We start from the raw sequence: 19,182 nt of genomic DNA, 5'->3' as shown, positions 1-19,182 counted from the left end.
TGTGTTAGATCATCTGTGCTGTCCTCAGAGGGGCACAGTGAGTAATGATCATTCCAGACCTTGAGCTACCTCTCCTTAGGAATACCTGATGTGGAAAGAAAAAAGGAAGAGTCTAAACATCAGACAGACTTTTCCTGCTCTGAGGGAAACAGATCAGGCCAAACATCTGTGAAATCACTGAGGTGGAAATTTCCCAAGTGTGAATGTTTATTAAAAATCACAGATGAAACCAAACGAAAGGCGTGTGTAAAGGCAAATTACAGAACCCCCCCCCCCTCCCCATTTTTTTTAAACAGATGCTAACAAACCGAGTCTGTAGTTCTTCAGTCTACTTTCCAGTACAGCTTTGCATCACTACCATAAAGCTGCAGCTTATTACTAAATGGTTGAGGAAAACAAGCAACATTTATTGTAGAATCTCCACTGCCTCCAAACTACAAAATTACAAATATACAGTTTAATTTCATGTGTGTGAGACACATCCCAACAAAGCAATCATGTATTTGTATGATTTTTATTCTTCTTCAGTGTTAAACTCTTTAAAGAGATCAGATGAGTTTCAGGAATTTTCCTGTTAAGTCCTTTTGACATTGTGCTGTCCTGTATCAGGCTTCACGGCATGGGGACTTAAATCGTTCATGACATTTCCAGACAGAGTCTGTCTCTCTGCCTCTTTATTCACAACGCTAACAGAGGGGTGCCCACGTAGATAAAAACGCCACGGCTTCTTGGCCCATTCCCCGTGGGACTCTATTCCGATGCGTGGTGCTGATACGATATCTTGGGGTTTTGCCGGACTTGTGTCGGGATCATTCTCCAGCCACACATCTGGGTCTGAGGCTAAGTCTCGACGGTCAAAACATCGTGGTATATTTAGAGCCTGGCAGAGCTTTGAAGGCCCGTTGCAGAGCTCTTTGTCCTTCAGCTGACGGGCTCCCTCTTTGCGTCTGGCTGCCCTCAGCTGCCTCATGACGGCCTGACCCTGTAGGGGCTCGAGTGAGCGCAGCAACACAGCAGCACCCTCCCCTGAGCAACACAGCACACAATATGCATCAGTCAGCAAGGCTCCACTCTGTCTCCTTCCTTTTACCCTTTAAACAGCGACTATTGAAGCCATGAACTGCTGTTTATGTTTAATGTTGTAATAATGAAGAATGATCAAAACTGGCCTTTTCACATCCATTGTTAACAATAATAAATATATGAATGTAAACAAAATTAGTGACATAATGTACAAAACATATTGCACCTTTGGTGGGTATAGCGTTTACCTTCACTAGACACGTTCATGCATAGGTAGATGCCATAGATTGGATACACGTAGATTGTGCCAGGCTTCATAAACATGGCTGTGTTTCTCTCGGTGCGTTTGCCTCCCGCCGAGTGTGAGGCCTTGTCCTCCCCTCCAAGGTAAGCTTCAGTTTCCACTATTCTTCCTCGCAACTCCGTACCATCTGCACACCTGTGGACCAGCACCTGCAGGAACAAAGGACAGGGAGATTCTTTCTCTATATCCACAGGATGGTGGGTTACATAGATTTGTCATTTAGCTGAAGGATGCTACCTACAAAACACAACTTTGACAATCAAAACCACAACAAATGTCTATTTTTAATGTCATGGCAAAAGTCCTATGAAAGCAAAATAATAAGTATCTCTGACCTTATTCTGTTAAGCCAAATATTCCTTTTGCTTCAAAAACTGGGTACGGACGTATTTTCATGAGGTGTACAATGAACGATCAAAGAAAATCCATGCTTGCCAGCATGCCAGTTTTGCTGCTAACAAAAAAAAACAAAACAAAAAAACTACACCTCAATCACACTTTCATGAATGAAATATTCCAGCTCAAAATCTTTATTGATTTATACTTGTTGGGAATAAAATAATAACTAGGGCGCACTGCACCAGCATAAGAACAATTGGTCTGAGGATTTCAAGCAGGGACCGTGATGTGCTCGCATGTGAAGGTCGTTGGGACCCTGCAAGGATATCGCTATTACCTACTGCCAAACCTTGCTGGAAGATGCTACAGGCAGCATAATGTTCCCCACATTATCTCCAGAGTATTTCATATCAGTAACATGGACTCAATGCAAACTTGTTCTCAATTGTGAGGAAACCAGGGTTTCAGTGGTGGACCTGCAAATTCTGCTCACAACTGTACAGTTCTGGGGTGTGATGGAAAGTCTACTGAAGTATGTTGTGCCACCCTCATGGAGGGTGTTTCTGACAGGTTGCTCAGAAATATAACCTTTACACTCTTGAGACTTTGCTGGTAGACACAATAAACCTCCAAAGGCTTGTATGGAAGTGCCATCATGGAAGAGGTGGACTACCTTTGCAGCCTGAATGGTCGCAGGTATTGTCTCATACTACAAGTAGTGACAAAACTAGAAATAAAATCAGTTGGATAAGGAAAGAGCAAAACCTGATAAATCATTCCCTTTTTGGGAGACTTGTTTTTGCCTCTCCAGTACGCCTGTTGTCAATTTCATTTGCACCAAAGAAGGTAAACTAGGTCAAATAAATACACAATGGTTTATGGACAGATTAATATCCCTGAAGTTAGCAGACTTTGTTTTTGAAGAAGCATATGTGTTTAAATAAACAAATAAGCAACAGTTAGACAGCGTTAAAAATGGGAATCAGTGCTTAACAACTTAAATACAATCACTGAAAGTAAGTTTATCAGGCACATTCAAACGTACAGAGGCCAGTTACTAAGATATAAATTGAAAGGTGAAGTTAAAAAAACAACAATTTTAAACTAAAATAAATTTTCTTCCCTACATTTTGTGCCTCCTGACTTTTAAAAACACACACACACACACATTTACATACAAAGGTGTTAAATTCAGGTGAGAAATCAGCCTACCTTGCCGAGGAAGGCTTTAGCCAAACTGATGCAGGGCTGCTTGAAGAAGTCCTCTCCTAGCCTGTGCTGCTGCTCATTCCCGGTAAAATAACAGCTTCGCTCCGCCTCAGCACTCTGAGCATTTTCACACTGACTGGGCTGCTTCTTAAGCGCGGTTTGTGAGTCCTTTGGCTTCAGCTCCGTGTCCTTGTTGTGTTTATTTAACGACACAGTTTGTTCAGATGTTGCCGCCGCCAGCGCTAGCATCTTTCTTTTTCGCGCTGCCATCATCTTATCGTAAATTCAGAAGGTTTACAGATTTTTAAAAAACACATGTAGGACGGCGTGTATTTATAAACCCAACAATACGTTTATTCAATATTTAGTATTTAATTCACAATACAAAGAGTCTTATGGAAGCCGTTCACGTACTAGCATACAGGAAGTGGATATGATTGTTTTGGTATCTCTTAAAGGGACCGCGCACTTCTTGGAGGTAGTGGGAGACGTTAACCTTCAAGGCTTTCTCCTAGAAAGATTTTATTTTCCCATCTATATTATTTTATATTTCAGTTGTGAAAGAAAAAAAATATTTATGGTTAAGAAAATGTGAAAATAAACATGTTTTGCAAAGAAAGAAAATTCATGAATGCAGTTTTCTTCTCTTTTTGGGCTGAAAATGTTTAAGCAGCCACTGACTGTTCATTATGGAGCAATTCTATGGTAATAAGACTGCCTCTAAGAACAAATCTCCATCTTTTTCTCACAAAATGACTTTACAGTGCATTATGAATTTTGCCCTTCAGCACAGCAGCCACTTTGCCGAAAGACTACCTGACAACCTGTGCCCTTTTCCTGCTGCTGCCTTATCTTTTCAGGATCATTTGGATAATAAGAGGTTATAAATAGAACCACTCTGCGTGCTCTCCACTGCCTGTGCCCAGGAAGTTGACGGCGCCAGTTTGGCCCCAGGCGTTTTGAGCCCATGCGGCTTTCTGGAAGTCTAACAGTATGTGACGTGGTCATGCCACAGACCACAACTTCAGCAGGGAAATACAAGTTTTCTTTTTGGCTACTGTGGAGGCAAATCTCTGGCTGTAAAAAGGAATCAGCCTATTATGATGCAGATGAAAGGAATGAACTGCAAGTCAACTAATAAAGATGGACTTGATGTACCTTTCTTTTTTGACTTTTATTTATACATGTGAAAGAGAAAAATAAGCACGAAAGTGTCATCTTCCTCATTTGGTCACAGATTCTGTGTGGCATTGCACAAAAATAGATGACTGGGACAAATTTGCATGGGTAGTCATTGGGTATCATATTCTGTACTTTCTCTTGTCTCCTTTTTGTGCTGATCAAGCAATAATTTAATCTTGAACCTCTTGAGGTTTGATTTCCAGGTTTCCTCAAGAAGCAACACTGTGATCACCGTGTTCATCCAAGGGCTGCGCTTCTAATGGAAACCTCAAGTAACTTATTGAGCCAGAATACATTCCAGACAGAAATCTGCTGAGCATGTTCAGTAGAAGTCTCCTGGAATGGCTTGTTGACTTTGTCATGGCTGGTGGGCCAGAGAACACCATTGTTTGCTGTGACTGTGTTGCTACTGCCCGTCAGCAGTGCTTGTGCGGTTTGGGCTGAGCAGCTTTCATTGTTGCTGCCACTGATAATCATAGCAGCCACATTCTGGATCACTGTCAATTCCAGCAGCCACCTCAGCGATCGTGACGCTGAGCAGGAACACCAGAGACTCCGCTGTGTGTGCAGATGGACGAGCAGAATGCCGCCAGAACGAAATGGCTTACTACACGATGACTCCGAGAATTCTATGAAAAAAAGCAATTGATCTTTTGGGTTTCATGTGCAGTATTCAGTGTGTTTGTGTTTAATTAAGGGAATGGTAAACTTATTTTAAAGTGACACTCACTGGACTCTTTACACCTTTTTTAGTACTGGGTTAACTCTCTCATGGTTTCAGATCTGCCTCAGTTTGTAGTGGCACAGATTCAACAAAGTGCTGGAATCATTCCTCCAAGATTTTGGTTTAGCAACTTTGTGATGTTATTACAGATTTGGTGCGAATTTTTCGGCTACGCATTCATGATGCAAATTTCCTATTCCACTATATTCCAAAGGTGCTTTATTGGATTGAAACCTGGTGACTGTGGAGACGTGTGGAGTGAAGGGAACTCGCTGTCATGTTCAAGATGAGATGATTTGAGCTTTGTGACACAGCTTGTTGTCATGCTGAAAGATGTGTATACTGTGGTCACAAGGGAGGGACATGGTTAGCTGTAATATTTAGGTAGGCTGCTTTAACACCATTACACCATCACCAGCAGCAGCCTGAACTGTTGATACAGTGCAGGGTGAATACATTTCATGCTTGTTTACACCAAATTCTGACTTTCTGATTTTCTGTGACATCCAAATGTCACAGAAAAATTGAGACTCATCAGATCAGAAACCTGGTCCTATTTTTAGCTGACAGGAGTGACCTCCCTGTGTTGTCGTCCTTTGCTGTTGCTTATCCATTTCATGAGTTGATATTCTGTGAATTTAGAGATGCTCTTCTGCATACCTTGGTTGAAACAAGTGGTTATTTTAAAAAAAATTAAATCCAGTAGAATTTTGTGCAGGAAAATCCTAGTAGATCACCAGGTCCTGTTTGGCACCAACAGCCATCCCACATTGGAAGTCACTTTAATCAAATTTCTTCCCCATTCTGATGCTCTACCCTTTAACTTCACCAGGTTGTCACGACCATATCTACATGCCTAAATGCATCAAGTTGCTGCCATGTGATTGACAGATCAGGTATCTGCATAACATTGCAGCCAAATATGTATACCTAATAAAATGGTCTGTGGGTGTATGCAATAGCAGTTTGGCATTACTACATTTAGTTTATAACTATCTCTATAAACACATTACATCAAATGGATGTCTAAAAAAACTAGCCTCCTAAATTTATATCTCTATTTTTGAGTAACGTTTATACGATATCTTAGGTATGAATGTCAGTAGCACCATTGCGAAACTCAGACCATTACATAGTTTAATTAAAATAATTTCCCTAAAAAACTGTTACACTTTTAAAGAAAATTCCAAAATATAGTTTGAAGTAGTAATAAAAATATTTAAAAATATTAAAAATAATACTTTCTGTCATCGGTGTGGTAATAATGGGGCGATCGTGGCTCAAGACTTGGGAGTTCACCTTGTAATCAGAAGGTTGCCGGGTCGAGCCCCAGCTTGGACAGTCTCGGTCGTTGTGTCCTTGGGCAAGACACTTCACCCGTTGCCTACTGGTGGTGGTCAGAGGGCCCAGTGGCACCAGTGTCCGGCAGCCTCGCCTCTGTCAGTGCGCCCCAGGGTGGCTGTGGCTACAATGTAGCTTAGCATCACCAGTGTGTGAATGGGAGGATGACATGTTGTGTAAAGCACTTTGGGGTCCTTAGGTACTAGTAAAGCGCTATACAAATACAGGCCATTTACCATAATGTGGACGGACAGAATCTCGTGCATTGTAATTTTTATATGTTATACTATATTGTACTATTGCATGATGATTGTTATTCTTTTAGATTTTTTATTACTATTTATATATTTTTTTTATACATTTAACTTGAACATCGGCAGAGCTGCAAACCAAATTGTGTCACACTGCATAATATATGAATGAAAATAAAGACATATTCTATCTATATTAAGTATCCGTTTGAGACGTAACACCATGTCGCTATTATATGACAGTCATGATTTAAAAAGAGACAGCCATGATGTTGGTTGGTGTAAATAAACACAAGCAACTATTACTGGCATTGCTGAGATTACGTCTGGTCTTGGTCTGTGTTTAAATTTGTATTGCCTGCATGATATAATCGACATCTAAGCACCATAAAAAGCCAGAAATCAATTTGAAAGAGATTTTAGTACTTAGCGCTGCTCATTCCATTTCACAGTGTGTTAGTCTAAGTTAGTTTTCAGAGAGCCTTTTAACCAAGGTTATTAAAAAAATGTGGACATTGTGCATTTTTAATGGACCTCTTAACATCATTTCTCTTCTTCAGAACAAGCTTTATGTTGATAGATAAAGGTTCACTATAAAGAAAATAATTCCAATAGAACATTTAATTTCATTAATTTACATGATAAATTAACCTTCTTTTCCAGAGCAATAACATACATGACTGGAGGGTATTCTTTCTTACTAGTACTACAAGAGTCATTAGGTGGTAGGTAGTATTTGCATCCTCAGTGTGTGATGGGATTAATTATTAATTGCCAGCAATTAATGATTCATGCACCTCCTTTCTTGTTTGCTGCAGAGGTGTGGCGTGTGTGTGTGCTGTACAGGTGGCTGAGGTCTCATCAGGAGATGGAAGCAAGAGGATAACGTCATCTGAGACCCAGTTCATACACCTTGCACAACAAAGAAACGTTTATAAAGAAACAGGTTTGTCTCTTTCCACATCTCTGAACTCACATGTGGAGTTTTAAACATAACCACTGCGGCTTAAATAGGCTTAACCACAGGTTAGCTAATCACTGTAAATAGTTCAAAGGTTCTCTTTGTTTATCTAAATCACGCATAAGATGTTGTCAGTTTTTCCCAAAATTCCCACAGAGACATTCAACAGGTAGAGCTCATTATTTGTATGACTCAACATAATAACATGAGAGCCTATGACAGTTTGAAGACCTTTTTTTTTTCAAAACTTTGAGCTGTTTGGTTATTGATTGAACCTACCTGACCTTTCTCTGCCCTACTCTGATAAAACTTTCCTCGTCTCGGCTCACACCTGTAGCCCTCAGAGGGAACAGTTGTTGAGTCAGGCTGAGGGCAGGAAGACTGCCTGGAAGATTACCGGTCTTATCACAGAAACAAGTGAACATAAATGTAGCCGACATGACCACAAAGTGAAAGCCTATCTGTCTGAGTTATTCCACAGCCTCTTTCTACTTCTGTATTTTGTGCAGTCATGTGGTCTTTTAGTGAATGAATGCTTGCAAAGCACTTTAACTCATTTAACTTACCTTTCCTGATCTTTTGCTTGTTGGATTGCTGCTACTAAAAGCAAGCGTCATGTGAAGTGATTTCTTAGATGTCACTGATGCTGGCAGATGGGCTTTTTCCATCAAATGAAAATTAATTTAAAAAAATCATTTACAAAGTTGCATGATTGGAAACTGTATTTTGCCTCTTTTGAGAACATAAAGCATGTCACCCATGTACAAGCAAAACACTCCCTGTAGTGCTACGAATGATGGTCTCTGCTCTGCTTTTCCACTCGGCTGAAGACAGAGGAAGCTGTTTATGGACCGTCTGACAATGTCCTTTTGGTTAAACATGATCCTCACGCTTACCCCTTTTATCTGTGTCTGATTGATGGGTCTACAGGGGGGTTTGAGTGCTCTTACAGATCCTGTGCTGCTTCCTAATTGCTGCTTCTGACCTAGCTTCAACCCTCCTTGGTCCTAGGGGAAACTTCACCATTAATTACTGTGACTTCATGGTATATCAATCAGGGTGTCCTGAGGGGCCTCTCAACCACCCTTTTACAGTCAAGTACATGTAGAAGACCCACTGAAGTCTGATAAACTCATTCCTGTGGTGGGAATACAATCTTTTGCCTAATTTAGGAGGACGTTTCTGAATGAGCTTGATTTGATGTGTGGCTCTCAGTCACGCCGGCAAAGACGAGACCCCCGGGTGCAAGACGAAGTGGAAGGTTGAGGTGAGAGTAAACTAGCTTTTTATACTTTTAACCATATACTGTGCAGTAATAGCTGTGAGACCAATGTGTTTGAAAACTGCTGTGGTTCATCACTGTGTTTGAACGTATTTAATTCAGTGTTAATGCAGAGATTGGTTAAAAAATAGCGTGATCCTTGTATCAGATTTCTCATAAATGAGAAGAAACGTGGAGGCGATGTTACAAAATTTGAAAACCACACTCATATTTCCTGTACCCGGAAATGTGAATACTGATTTCCTGACAAATCTAAAATTAGTTAAAGGAGCTGGTTGACTGTCAAATACTTTTTTTTCCAAAACTGAAAAAAAGCATTTATTTGTTGCCTCTAGATCTCTAGGGGATCCTGTTGAATGTAAAAACCTCTTGTTCTCATAATCCAGACAAGTAATCTACTCTGTCAGCATAAAATGGGGCCATATTATGTCTTCCATTATTTTAACAGCAGAAAGGCAACGATACCCATATTCAGTGGAGAGTGTCTTAATAAAGAAGCAGATCAAAGCAGCTATGAAAGAGACTTTTTCCAGGAACCTGAGATGCTTGTGCCCTGAAACCTCATCTGAGGGAAGGCTCTGAGCTTGGTGCCCCTTGTCAGCACCTCAGAAACTTTCTGCTTCCTAACATCCATCTCTGCTCTAGAGAAAATTCCCAGGTGAATCTGAGCTTTCACTGAAACCAGGATGGAATGCGCTGTAGTGGTCTTTTCATCAGATGGAGCAACAGTGTGTATTAACGGTTGCCTGAATGAGGAGCCTCAGTCACTCAAATTAAATCTCTGAGTTTGCAGCGTAAAGGAAAGTCTGTCTATCTATCTATGGTAGCATAATTTGCTGTTTGAGTGGGATTGCTGTCTTATATTAGGAACTGTTGACATCTCCATTGCTAATTCCCCCTTCTTTCTTGCTTTTGAGTTAAGAAACCTCTTGAGTTTAGTCAGCCACATCAGCAGACCCAACCTCAGAGTCTTATGACAGCGATGCAATACTGAGCCTGTGGATGCTCATCGAGTTGATAAAAAAAAGAAGTACTGTTTATGTAATTGATTCTTTGCTGCCTCTGTAATGAAGCAGGAGTGTATCATTTCACTAAAATATACACAGGGGAGCAGAGGGTGGAGGCTTTGATAATCATAGAAAGCATGTGGTGTTATGATCATCATGTGGCAACAAGCATGGTTTTGTCTAAAAATTGACCAATAAGCTGAAGAATTAGGTTTTTGTGATACATGTTTTATATTCTTTTGACTTGTTTGCCTTAGATGAATATAAATAAATACTGTTGTTAGAACTACATAAATATGAGCGCTTTGATGACCGCTATAATAATCCTGAATGCATACTGTTTTATAGACATATCGAGTTGCATTTTGACGTAGAATTCACTTCAATTCTCTGTGTGTGCGGGCCAGTTTAGCCACCAGTACCTTACAGTTATTTGGTAGGAAAATGTCTTACCCTGTATTCAAAGTCCATAACCTCAAATGAATTCAAACAGGTCCCTGTGCTGTAACAGCTTGAGCCCAAGTAGCTCGTCTTTAGTCTGTGGGAGCAGTTCTTCACATGCATAGTGCAATCAATCATTTACTGGATGAAGATATTCGTGTAAACACTTGAAATTTTAATATAATCACTTCATTGCTGGGATTTTGTGTGCGTGTGTTTGTATTATGCCTTAAAAAGCCAAAGTTATGTATCTTAGCTGATAAAGATTCAAAATACTATGATATGTGCTGTTAAATCCTGAAGGTTAATTCGTGTAATTATCAAAAACTATTAATACGAGCTGTGATTTTTTTTAAAAAAAAACTCACTGTGGTTTATTGCAGACGTGTTTAACTACAGTCTGTGTGGGTTTTCCTTCATTCACTCCACTGGGACACATCAATATAGCTGATATGAAAGCATTATTATTGTTTAATTGGCCACAGCCATTTACCGTGAAATTTAATAACTCTCATAACTATAACAGTCATGGTCCCCCCGTCTCACTGTAGATGAGGGTTAAAGGTTTCAGTCACTGGACCCCACTGTGGCTGAGGATATCGCTTAGTCACCCCGTCTGGAGAAGAAGCAGCGCCTCCCTGTGTACACACCGATTGGTTGGTGATCTTGACGGGCTCGCCTTCTCTACAGACCGTCTTCAGCCCAGGGCGGGGCTGATTCTCTACCAAACTGAATTGCTACAACCGCCAGGAGGAAACTTACCCCGGGTCGATCCATGGAGCAGTGTGGGAATGCTCCGTCTGTAGCAGAGAACCGGACGGCAGCCTCATTTCGACTTAATCATCCTGGACTGCCTCAGCTGCTCTTGGGATCGAGAGTGACCGGATTGAATACTACAGCACTGGGATTGGCTTAAAAAAATAAAATAAAACAAAATAACAGAAAAAAAGAAAGAAAACCCATCTGCGGGGTGAGAAAAGAAGCGCGTTAATCGCCGCACCGCTGTCAGGATGATGTGACAAATCATTTATCTGCTGCCCGTGGAAAAATCAGTGGAATCGGATTTTTTCTCTTCTTCTTCCACTGCTGGAAATCAACTGAACCGGTTGTTATAAGGGTAAGTTGAGACATTATATCGTGGCACTCTCGTGTGGTCGCCCTTACGGAAGGCAGGACTCGGAGGAAGCGCTCACGCGTCGTGACCGCGGTGGAAACGAGCTCAATCCGGTCGATTGAATTACTGGTCAGTTAATTGATCCACAGAGGAACCCTTCAGACTCGGGTTGGCTGTAGTAAACATGGCATCGGTTAGGTTACGGAGTGCTTTGCCATTTTGCACTCATTGTGAAGTTTTCATAGAGAAAGTGGGCTATTTAAAGTGCTCCAACAGCAGCCAATAATTGGTCTATATTTTTGCCCAATCACCTGCTTAACAAGTGTGATACAGCCTAACCTACATAGTAAAAGAGGCGTTGAAGTGGAATTAATGGGGTGTGAAATGAGCTTGAAGTCTGGAAAGGTGAATTACTTTTATTTTTGTACTTGAACTCCTCAAATTCAGGATATATTACTCTCGTTAGACTCATATGAGCCAAAGGCGAGGTGGTTTCCATTTCAACATCTGGTTAGATTATCTAATCTGGCTGTAGGCTCATCACTGGGAGAAAGCCCCAGCCTCATCTGAATTATAGATGTAGCATAAATGTTTTGTGGATAATCATGCAACACAGCACACATCGAATCCCACCTGACCTTATCTTTGTCATTCTCCTCCCATATCACCCTTTCTTCCTCTTGCTCATCATCATAAACTGGGTGCACATAAATGGTACATAATTCATGGGTAAAGGGTGCGAGGAAAGAGTAGCAAACAGTATTTTCTTTCCACCCCCCAGTCTCAGCCTCTGTGCACCCTGAAAGTATTATTTTGTCTTTGGATGTTTGTTTTCTGTTGAATTGCTGCTTTTGTGATGCACAGACACACTGTGACTCAGTGTGACTCAAGAGAAGGGCACACGTTTCTCAAAATCATACCCATGGAGCAGACACTTAAATGTCTCGATTTGACTCATCAGCGGTCCGGAGCTCTGCCAGGATGGCAGCGCAAGCAGCGCAAACTTATTAACAAACTGCACTCTTATTGACATCCACAAAGGGTATGTGCACCTCTGTCATACAGTACCTGGGCAGACTGAAGTGAAACCATAGACATACTGTATTAGAAACTGCTGAGTTATTTTGGCAGACAGGACATAGGAGCACATGGCCTGGTTTGTGTGCCCAGTGTTCCTGATCACATGGAGCAGGAGGGGGGGATCATATCTCTGGGTGATGTAATCACACTAATAAAGCAACCTCCCGATGTGTGATAGTGGCACTCATTCCTATCCTCTGTGTCTGCTCCAACTGGACCCTGGAGAGAATATTCCCAGTGTGTCTGTGTTTGTGTGTTTGTATGTCCATGTGATACTTGGAAGGAGCTGGGAGTAGCTGTGGTGAGGCCGGTCGACCATTCAGTCTGGCTTTTGTTGACCAACTGCTATGTGAGTTTTGCAGAGGGCTGCTTAGGGGGCCACGGTGTAGTCATGCCTACATGACTCACAGTATGTTATCTGTCTATCAGCCTAGCCAAGTGTACAATCCTGTATAACTGCTTCATGGTGTTCAAAACTGTTTCGGGGCAGGATTTTACACTCAGTGATTGATATTATCAGCCTTCATTCACTGCCATTTTCAGTAGATATCTTTCCCTGTGTATCTCAAAGCATAACAACAGCAACTTGGCAATGTTTTTATGTGTGACCTATAATCACTTCAAGATGCTGTATCTACATTTAGGACACACTTATCTGGCCTACAGCGGGCTCACTTTGATGCGCTTTCAATGGGCTGATGCAGTTTTCAGTAAGACTACAAACAAGCTGGAGATTTCCTGAAAGCCCCCCTCTGAACTCTAAAATCTGCCTGTTCTCGAACTTTGAGTGTACTCTCTGTGATTGTGGGTCATTTTCAGTCTGGATTGCGCTTTCTCCGAGTCCAAATGAAATGAGCGTCACTGGGCTGAACAGTTCCATGTGTGCAGAGCACATGCTTCTCAAAATAACCTCAGGCTGTTTCACCAGCACACACATCTGTATCACGAGTCAGAAAGTGGCTCACTTCACAATCCTGTTTACTGGGCATTCTAAAGCTGGGGTTAATTCCTAACCTGCTACAAAATAGCTCTGCTGATTTGCTTAATTAATGTTTAAATAGCAAGATAGTGCACACTGTAGAGGCTGCTAGGTTAAATCTGTTCATATATGCACATATTTATGCACATGTTCTGATTGCAAGAAAAATGTCCCTTTAGGGCCTTTTCAGGATACTTTTGCAGGGAACAGTGCCTACTCTGTAGAAGATACCTCTGAGCAGCCCTAAAAAGCTGGGGGGCATAGCCAGATGCAACTAAAGATGTTGCTAAATAATTTTACTAAATAAAAGGCTTAAAGCAGCAATAAGAAGCAATTACTGCCTCTACCTAGCACCTGTCCAGAGTTTCTGCAGTGGAAGCCCAGCTGTTTATTACTGTGTTTATTAGAAAGCATTGCATGCTATTATTATTATCCCAAAATATTGTCACTTCTAAATTTTAAGATAATGTAATACTTATGCTTTTCATGTAAAACTTTCACATGTTAAAATTCTGTTAAAACGCAGAGAGGATTTAGATTTTGCTTAAGCTACCTTTAAAGCAGTGATATTCATCCTGGTTATTCTATATCTTCTGTTTTTCTAAATCAGAAAAATATATTAAAACCCAAGTTTAAAACACTCGGCAGGATGTATGACCTCACAGGTTTGGTATCCTTTCTTAAACTCTCTTCTACAAAATTCAAAGAGATTTGTAATGCTCGACCTCCCTACCAGCGTATGGAGTTAAAGATGTATTGTAGTGTCATAAAAGATTGATGTCTAACCGTTGTGCAGCTGAAACACACATTTTTGTCTGAGACTTTTATATACCTGTCATCTCAGGAAGCGTCTGCTTTGTGCGAAAGCTGCAACAGTTTTGTCTGCTTGCCCGGTGTATGAATCAGGGGCACGGCAGCATTACCTAGAGAAGTCAAACATGTTAACCAACTTGTTCTGCTGCTTTCCAAACAATGCATGTGCATTCCCGTTAAATATATTGGTTACAACTGCTACCACAACCGCACATTAGCTTAAAAGCATGTCAGGTCTGCTTGCTAGTGAGAGAGCTCACAGGCAATGTTTGATGTCTCCCTCCCTGGCGCTTGCTCAGCTCGTACCTTTTTGACTTTGATGTGGTTTTAACTAAGTTGTCAAAAAGAAGCACTGAGTTCCCCCCCCCCCCCCCCCCCCCCCCCCTTGCATGTCAAATCATGTGATATTTGTGGGAGAAAACTGCCTCTAGAGTATGCTTTAGAGCATGGAATGTAAGCAGATACATCCTGCCTTGTTTTCAGAGCAATAAACAGAATATAACATGTATTAGTAGTGGTGCACAAAATGTAATTATATAGGAAGTGCAGTGTTTGTATGAATCCGCATCCAATGGCTGCTGTTTGTTTGGAATTACATTACACCAGGTACAGTAATAGACAGTGTCCGAGTTCTTCCCCCGTTTATGACTTGATGCGTGAGTCACAGGCGCTGCTGTCCCCTTCCCATGATACCTCATTGGTTTTGTGATGCAGTGGCAGCCATGACGATGAAGTTAGTTGTGATGTAATGCTGCATGCAGCAGCGGCAGTGCTATTTCAGGTCTACCTCTAAGCCTTCAGGGCTTCCATTTGCCAGAATGCCAGCCTGCCCTTCTCTCAGTCAGCACCTCGTCTGTCATGAGCATGACAGCCATACATGAACTGGTATTCACAGAATTTACTAGAAACCTCAGGTGTACTGCTTTGGAAAAAAGCTGTAAATTAAAAACGTGTTGCCGGAGTTGTTTTCAGAGTTACTTGGCTGAACTCAACATAACAGAGACGAAAACTTTAAATGTCAGATTGATAGTTACAGGGTGTTTTTTTGGCTTCCTAGCTTGTGTTATCACTGACACGGCGTCTGAGGCTGGTTAACCTCAGGGCAAAGCTCACTTCCAGGGCGGTGGGAATGGTTTGCTCTTTCTCCCAGAAGGCCAGTGCTTGGAGACAAGCAGCAATGGCTCCTTGGCCTTTAATCTTCCTCTTAAGAGTGTGAAGAGCTCGTAAAGGGTGTGTCTGTGTATAAACCAATAAATATGCAGTATTTACCTGATGTCTCGCGACATCGTATGTTGCAACTGGGAAGTTTCCCTGGCTGAAATCTGTTGACTATTTAAAAGCTTACACAGGGTTCAGTTACTGCAGTGCAACGTGATAGTGAACTTGTGGGAAACCAACCAATAAAGTTGCTCCTTGTTGGAAATGATGAATGCTTTTATTGTCTCAACCAGTTTGTTTGTCACTGGTTACAAAATGTAGTTTTTGTGAACACACTTTTCTTATTGTCAGTTTGCACCGTTCGCTCCTTATGCAGTTCTTTTTTTGGACAGAAACCTTAGTTGTCAATTTTGGGTCATTCAAACGGACACTGGAAAAAACTATGATTAGATTAATGTGCTCTACAAAGCCACCGCAGGTGGGGTGTTGACAGCCAAGAGAAAAATATGAATTGAAACGAAGTTGAATGAACATAATAGCTTTACAGAAGCTAAACAAATAAAGGCAGGTTGGATCCTTTGGTAATGTTAATGATTGATAAAATCTTGTAAGGTGTTTTGCACGTGAACTTTTTTTTTTGGCTTCTGAAGTAGGGCCTTCTGGATAAGATTTGAGAAACCTGTGGGTTAACCAAACCAAAATATAATCCCTTTGTCACCACGATAGAATGATCCAGAAACTAAAATCAAACAGATTGTTAGATAGCTAACTAACGTTTGCTAAAGGCCATATATTGCCTTATTGATACATCCAGATTGAAAATACATTAAACTGCTTTCATCCTCCAGCAGCAGGAAGGATTCACCACAAGATAATGTCCAATTTCTTTTGCTTCCTTTTTCCGCTAATTGAAATACTGCAATTTAGAAGTTAGAAATGGATGTGTACAGTGTTTTAGGTAACTAAAATAACCTAATTAGGGCTACAAAACACATTTCAAACACATCAGCCGTGAGGACGGTTGATTCATAATGCAGCTGGGATGTCATGACTGTGAGTCAGCAGCATGACATGGGTATTCTAATACATATTCTTAACGTATTACGTCTTGCATATGAGAAATACACCCACGCATTTTGGCCTAAATTTAAATGTAATACCGAAACTAGTAAAAACTAAACAAAGACATTTTTTAACAGTAAAAACTGAAATGAAACAGGAAATTAAGTGAAAGCGAACTGGATCGGAAACAAAAATTTCAATCAATGAATATCTCATACAAATGTCCAATATCTACTTGTGTATTGATTAGGGCATAATGCCAAAGAGGCAGGTACGCTCCAGTTTAACAATGTAAACTCTTTAGTTGCTCAGAAAAGGATTGCTCTTTAATAAATAATAACTTTTCCTTTTTTTTGAATGAAGTCTCTTCGCAGAAGCTTTAAAATTACATCCCCCTTTTTAGTTGTTGTTAGTCCACATTGCTGCAAAGACTGCAGGACTGCATAGTGTCTGTTTACTTTTCCCCAGCTTTTTGTCAGGCCAGAGGGTCGGCCTGACTAGGAACACCCTGACTGATATAGTATCTCAGCACTATTACAGCAGCAATGAGAGTGCTGTTTTAAATAGGAAGCCTTCCCCCGGCCCACTCCCCTCCTAACCCTCTATCTTTGGCACAGCTGGTTGTCATACCCAGAGGCTCTGAATCCTCATTGTGCACCAGACTGCTAAACCCAAGTTCCCTGAATTGATTTGCACGCACACAGTTATATCTGGACAGTTTCAGCGCAGTCCCACCAACATCACATACCATGCACCAAACTCACTCCAGCAGCTTTCCCAGAAATGAGGGTGTGTTTTGGATTCTCGTGACTTGTCTTTTTACTGCCTTTTTTCGGAAGAGGTGGATCACAGTCGGTGGAAATGCTCTTTTCTTTGGAATGAGACTGAACCCTTGAAAGACCAACGCTGAGTAGTGTCCAAAATGTGCCAGTCATGCATCTCTTTAAATATTAAATATAGATGTTTAATACAAACAGATTTTAAGTAACTGCTTGGAAGATTTTGTGTGTTTTGTGAATAATGTGGCTTTAATCCAGGCATAATTTGCACATTTAAAAGTACCTGATTCTGTAACTCTTAACTTTCCCTTTCTCCTTCCTCTGCTTCTTGTTACACCGGTGCCAACTTTTCCTCCCATTTGCCAGCCGACAGAGCTTGTAAATTTAGTGTGCCAAGGAAAATGATGTAAAGCCTGTCTTTTATGGTTCCCAGCTGATCACGCCCAGTTATAGTGAAAGGCATCAGTCTGCAAGCCTAATATGTGGTGAAGCATATTCGCTTAGAAAAAGGCAAAAACAAACATTAACAATTATGCAAAAAAAGAAGTTTTTTTTTCTTGAACCGACCCGAGTTTGTGCCCTCTCGTTTTATTTTCAGTTCTCTCATCTTTTCCCACTTAGACATTCTGTCCCCTGTCTCTGCCTCGTTTCCTGACGGTTTGTCACTTCTCCATCACAGTAGTTGTCTTGGTTTTCAGACCACAAACAAAACTTGGAGCCGTCCTTATGTGCGTGCTCTCTGACCTGGAGGGAAAAACTGATTTCAGTTCCATAGACAAAGAAACTGTGTTCTCTTTAGTTACATGAAGAGTAAGGAGGCCTTCCCCTCACTGGGCCTGTGACTGTCCCATAGGACCTGCCCCAGCCTTCCCAGTTTTCCTGTGCTTTTGTCCAGAGTTTTCCATAGATCTTGTGGCCCAGCTGCACGCCTCTATTCTCGCTCTTTCCTCCCCCTTCATCCTTGCTTTTACATCTCCCTGATCACAGCTCAGAGCTCATGGGTTCACTTATGGGTGATCCCCCCTGCATTCCCCTGCGTGTTCACAAAGTAACATATTTAAGGGTCTGCACAATTAGTTGTGAAGTCATGAAATAATTACCCCTTCATTAGATGGAAAGAAAGCCAGACTTTCTGAATTAGGCTTTCACGAGAGGTAAACTGAAAACTATTACAAATGTGAAATTCTGCAGTTCAATATTTGTAGTATTCTGACAAAAGACAGAAAAAACAAAATAATGGGTCAAAATCAATGAATCTACCTTTATTTTAAAGTAATTTAGTTCAATTCAAATTCCAATTAAATGTGAAAATATTTTTAAAAGACATTATTTTCATCCTTTTCGTGAAAACTAGTCATTGAAATGCCTTAAAATGACACCACCTAATAATAGCTTTGACACATAGTCACCTGACTTTCTTTGTTCCTCAGTCGTTGCTCCCCAATCTACACTCTTCACAGCCTCTGCCAAAATGCCATGTGACTCATATTGGTGTCTCAGCACAGTTGGCCTCACAGATTTCTCCTGAGTGGGTTGAATATCTCAAAGACTAGATCAGAAGCAGACTGTTTATCGTTAATTTTATTCCTTTTTCGCACAACTGTTCAAACAAATGTTGATTACGCGCGGCTGATTTGTGTGTTCCTCCCAGCAGTGAGAACTGGCTGTGAATAAGCACTTATCTGTTGGTCGGATCACTTCGCCGTCCATACGTTACGACCAACCAAACAAATACTGTTTCTCCAGCTTTTCCTTTCATCCACATATTTTCCCGTGTGACATTCGAAGGGGAGTTAAATGTGTAAGCTGTATTTGAAAAACATAGCTGTTGTATGTGAAACCGAAAAGGCTGGCTCTCTCTGCAATACACAGGCTTCTGCTGCCGTTTTCTCCAGGAAGAAATGAAATCTCATCTTTATAGAATCAAGCTTCTTCTATCAACCCAGACAGAGGCTCTATTACAAGAACGCTGAATCTGTTTTGCTGCAGAAGAATTGGTTTCATATTCCCCATAATTCAGGCCTTTTTTCAGCACCTGCATGCACAGCTTTATGCTTTCACACACATGCCTACAATCCACTGCTCCTATGTAGCTATACTGTGTATTTTCACAGCCTCCAGTGGTGATAATCA

At 41.1% G+C, this 19,182-nt stretch overlaps 2 protein-coding genes across 4 annotated transcripts in view; one reads left to right on the top strand and one right to left on the bottom strand.

Annotated features, from left to right (window-relative positions):
* Positions 1 to 189: 189 nt before the first annotated feature.
* On the bottom strand, positions 190 to 3,340 carry mpg (N-methylpurine DNA glycosylase). Its single transcript, XM_026164534.2, has 3 exons — positions 2,879 to 3,340; positions 1,272 to 1,476; positions 190 to 1,026 (listed from the first exon to the last, which is right to left on the bottom strand). The coding sequence occupies exons 1-3, from the start codon at positions 3,146 to 3,148 to the stop codon at positions 575 to 577; spliced, it is 927 nt and encodes a 308-aa protein (XP_026020319.2). The 5' UTR covers positions 3,149 to 3,340; the 3' UTR covers positions 190 to 574.
* Positions 3,341 to 10,790: 7,450 nt separating this feature from the next.
* The window catches only part of rhbdf1a (rhomboid 5 homolog 1a (Drosophila)), a 29,445-nt gene continuing 21,053 nt past the window's right edge, over positions 10,791 to 19,182 (top strand). For all 3 annotated transcript variants that reach the window (XM_026164521.2, XM_026164520.2, XM_026164519.2), the window contains exon 1: positions 10,791 to 11,181. The gene's annotated coding sequence lies outside the window, so the exon portion shown is untranslated. The remainder of the gene's footprint in view (positions 11,182 to 19,182) is intronic.

The sequence above is a fragment of the Astatotilapia calliptera genome, chromosome 4 (assembly GCF_964374335.1).
Source record: "Astatotilapia calliptera chromosome 4, fAstCal68.1, whole genome shotgun sequence".
Taxonomy (NCBI): Eukaryota; Metazoa; Chordata; class Actinopteri; order Cichliformes; family Cichlidae; genus Astatotilapia; species Astatotilapia calliptera.
Note: the sequence above shows the minus strand (reverse complement) of the source record. Positions and strands in the feature narration are given on the sequence as shown.

Coding starts and splice junctions, on each gene's coding strand:
- mpg (XM_026164534.2), bottom strand. CDS start 3,148: ATGATGGCAGCGCGAAAAAGAAAGATGCTAGCGCTGGCGGCGGCAACA. Junction 1,477..2,878: donor CTAAAGCCTTCCTCGGCAAG/GTAGGCTGATTT, acceptor TTGTTCCTGCAG/GTGCTGGTCCACAGGTGTGC. Junction 1,027..1,271: donor CATGAACGTGTCTAGTGAAG/GTAAACGCTATA, acceptor TGTGTTGCTCAG/GGGAGGGTGCTGCTGTGTTG.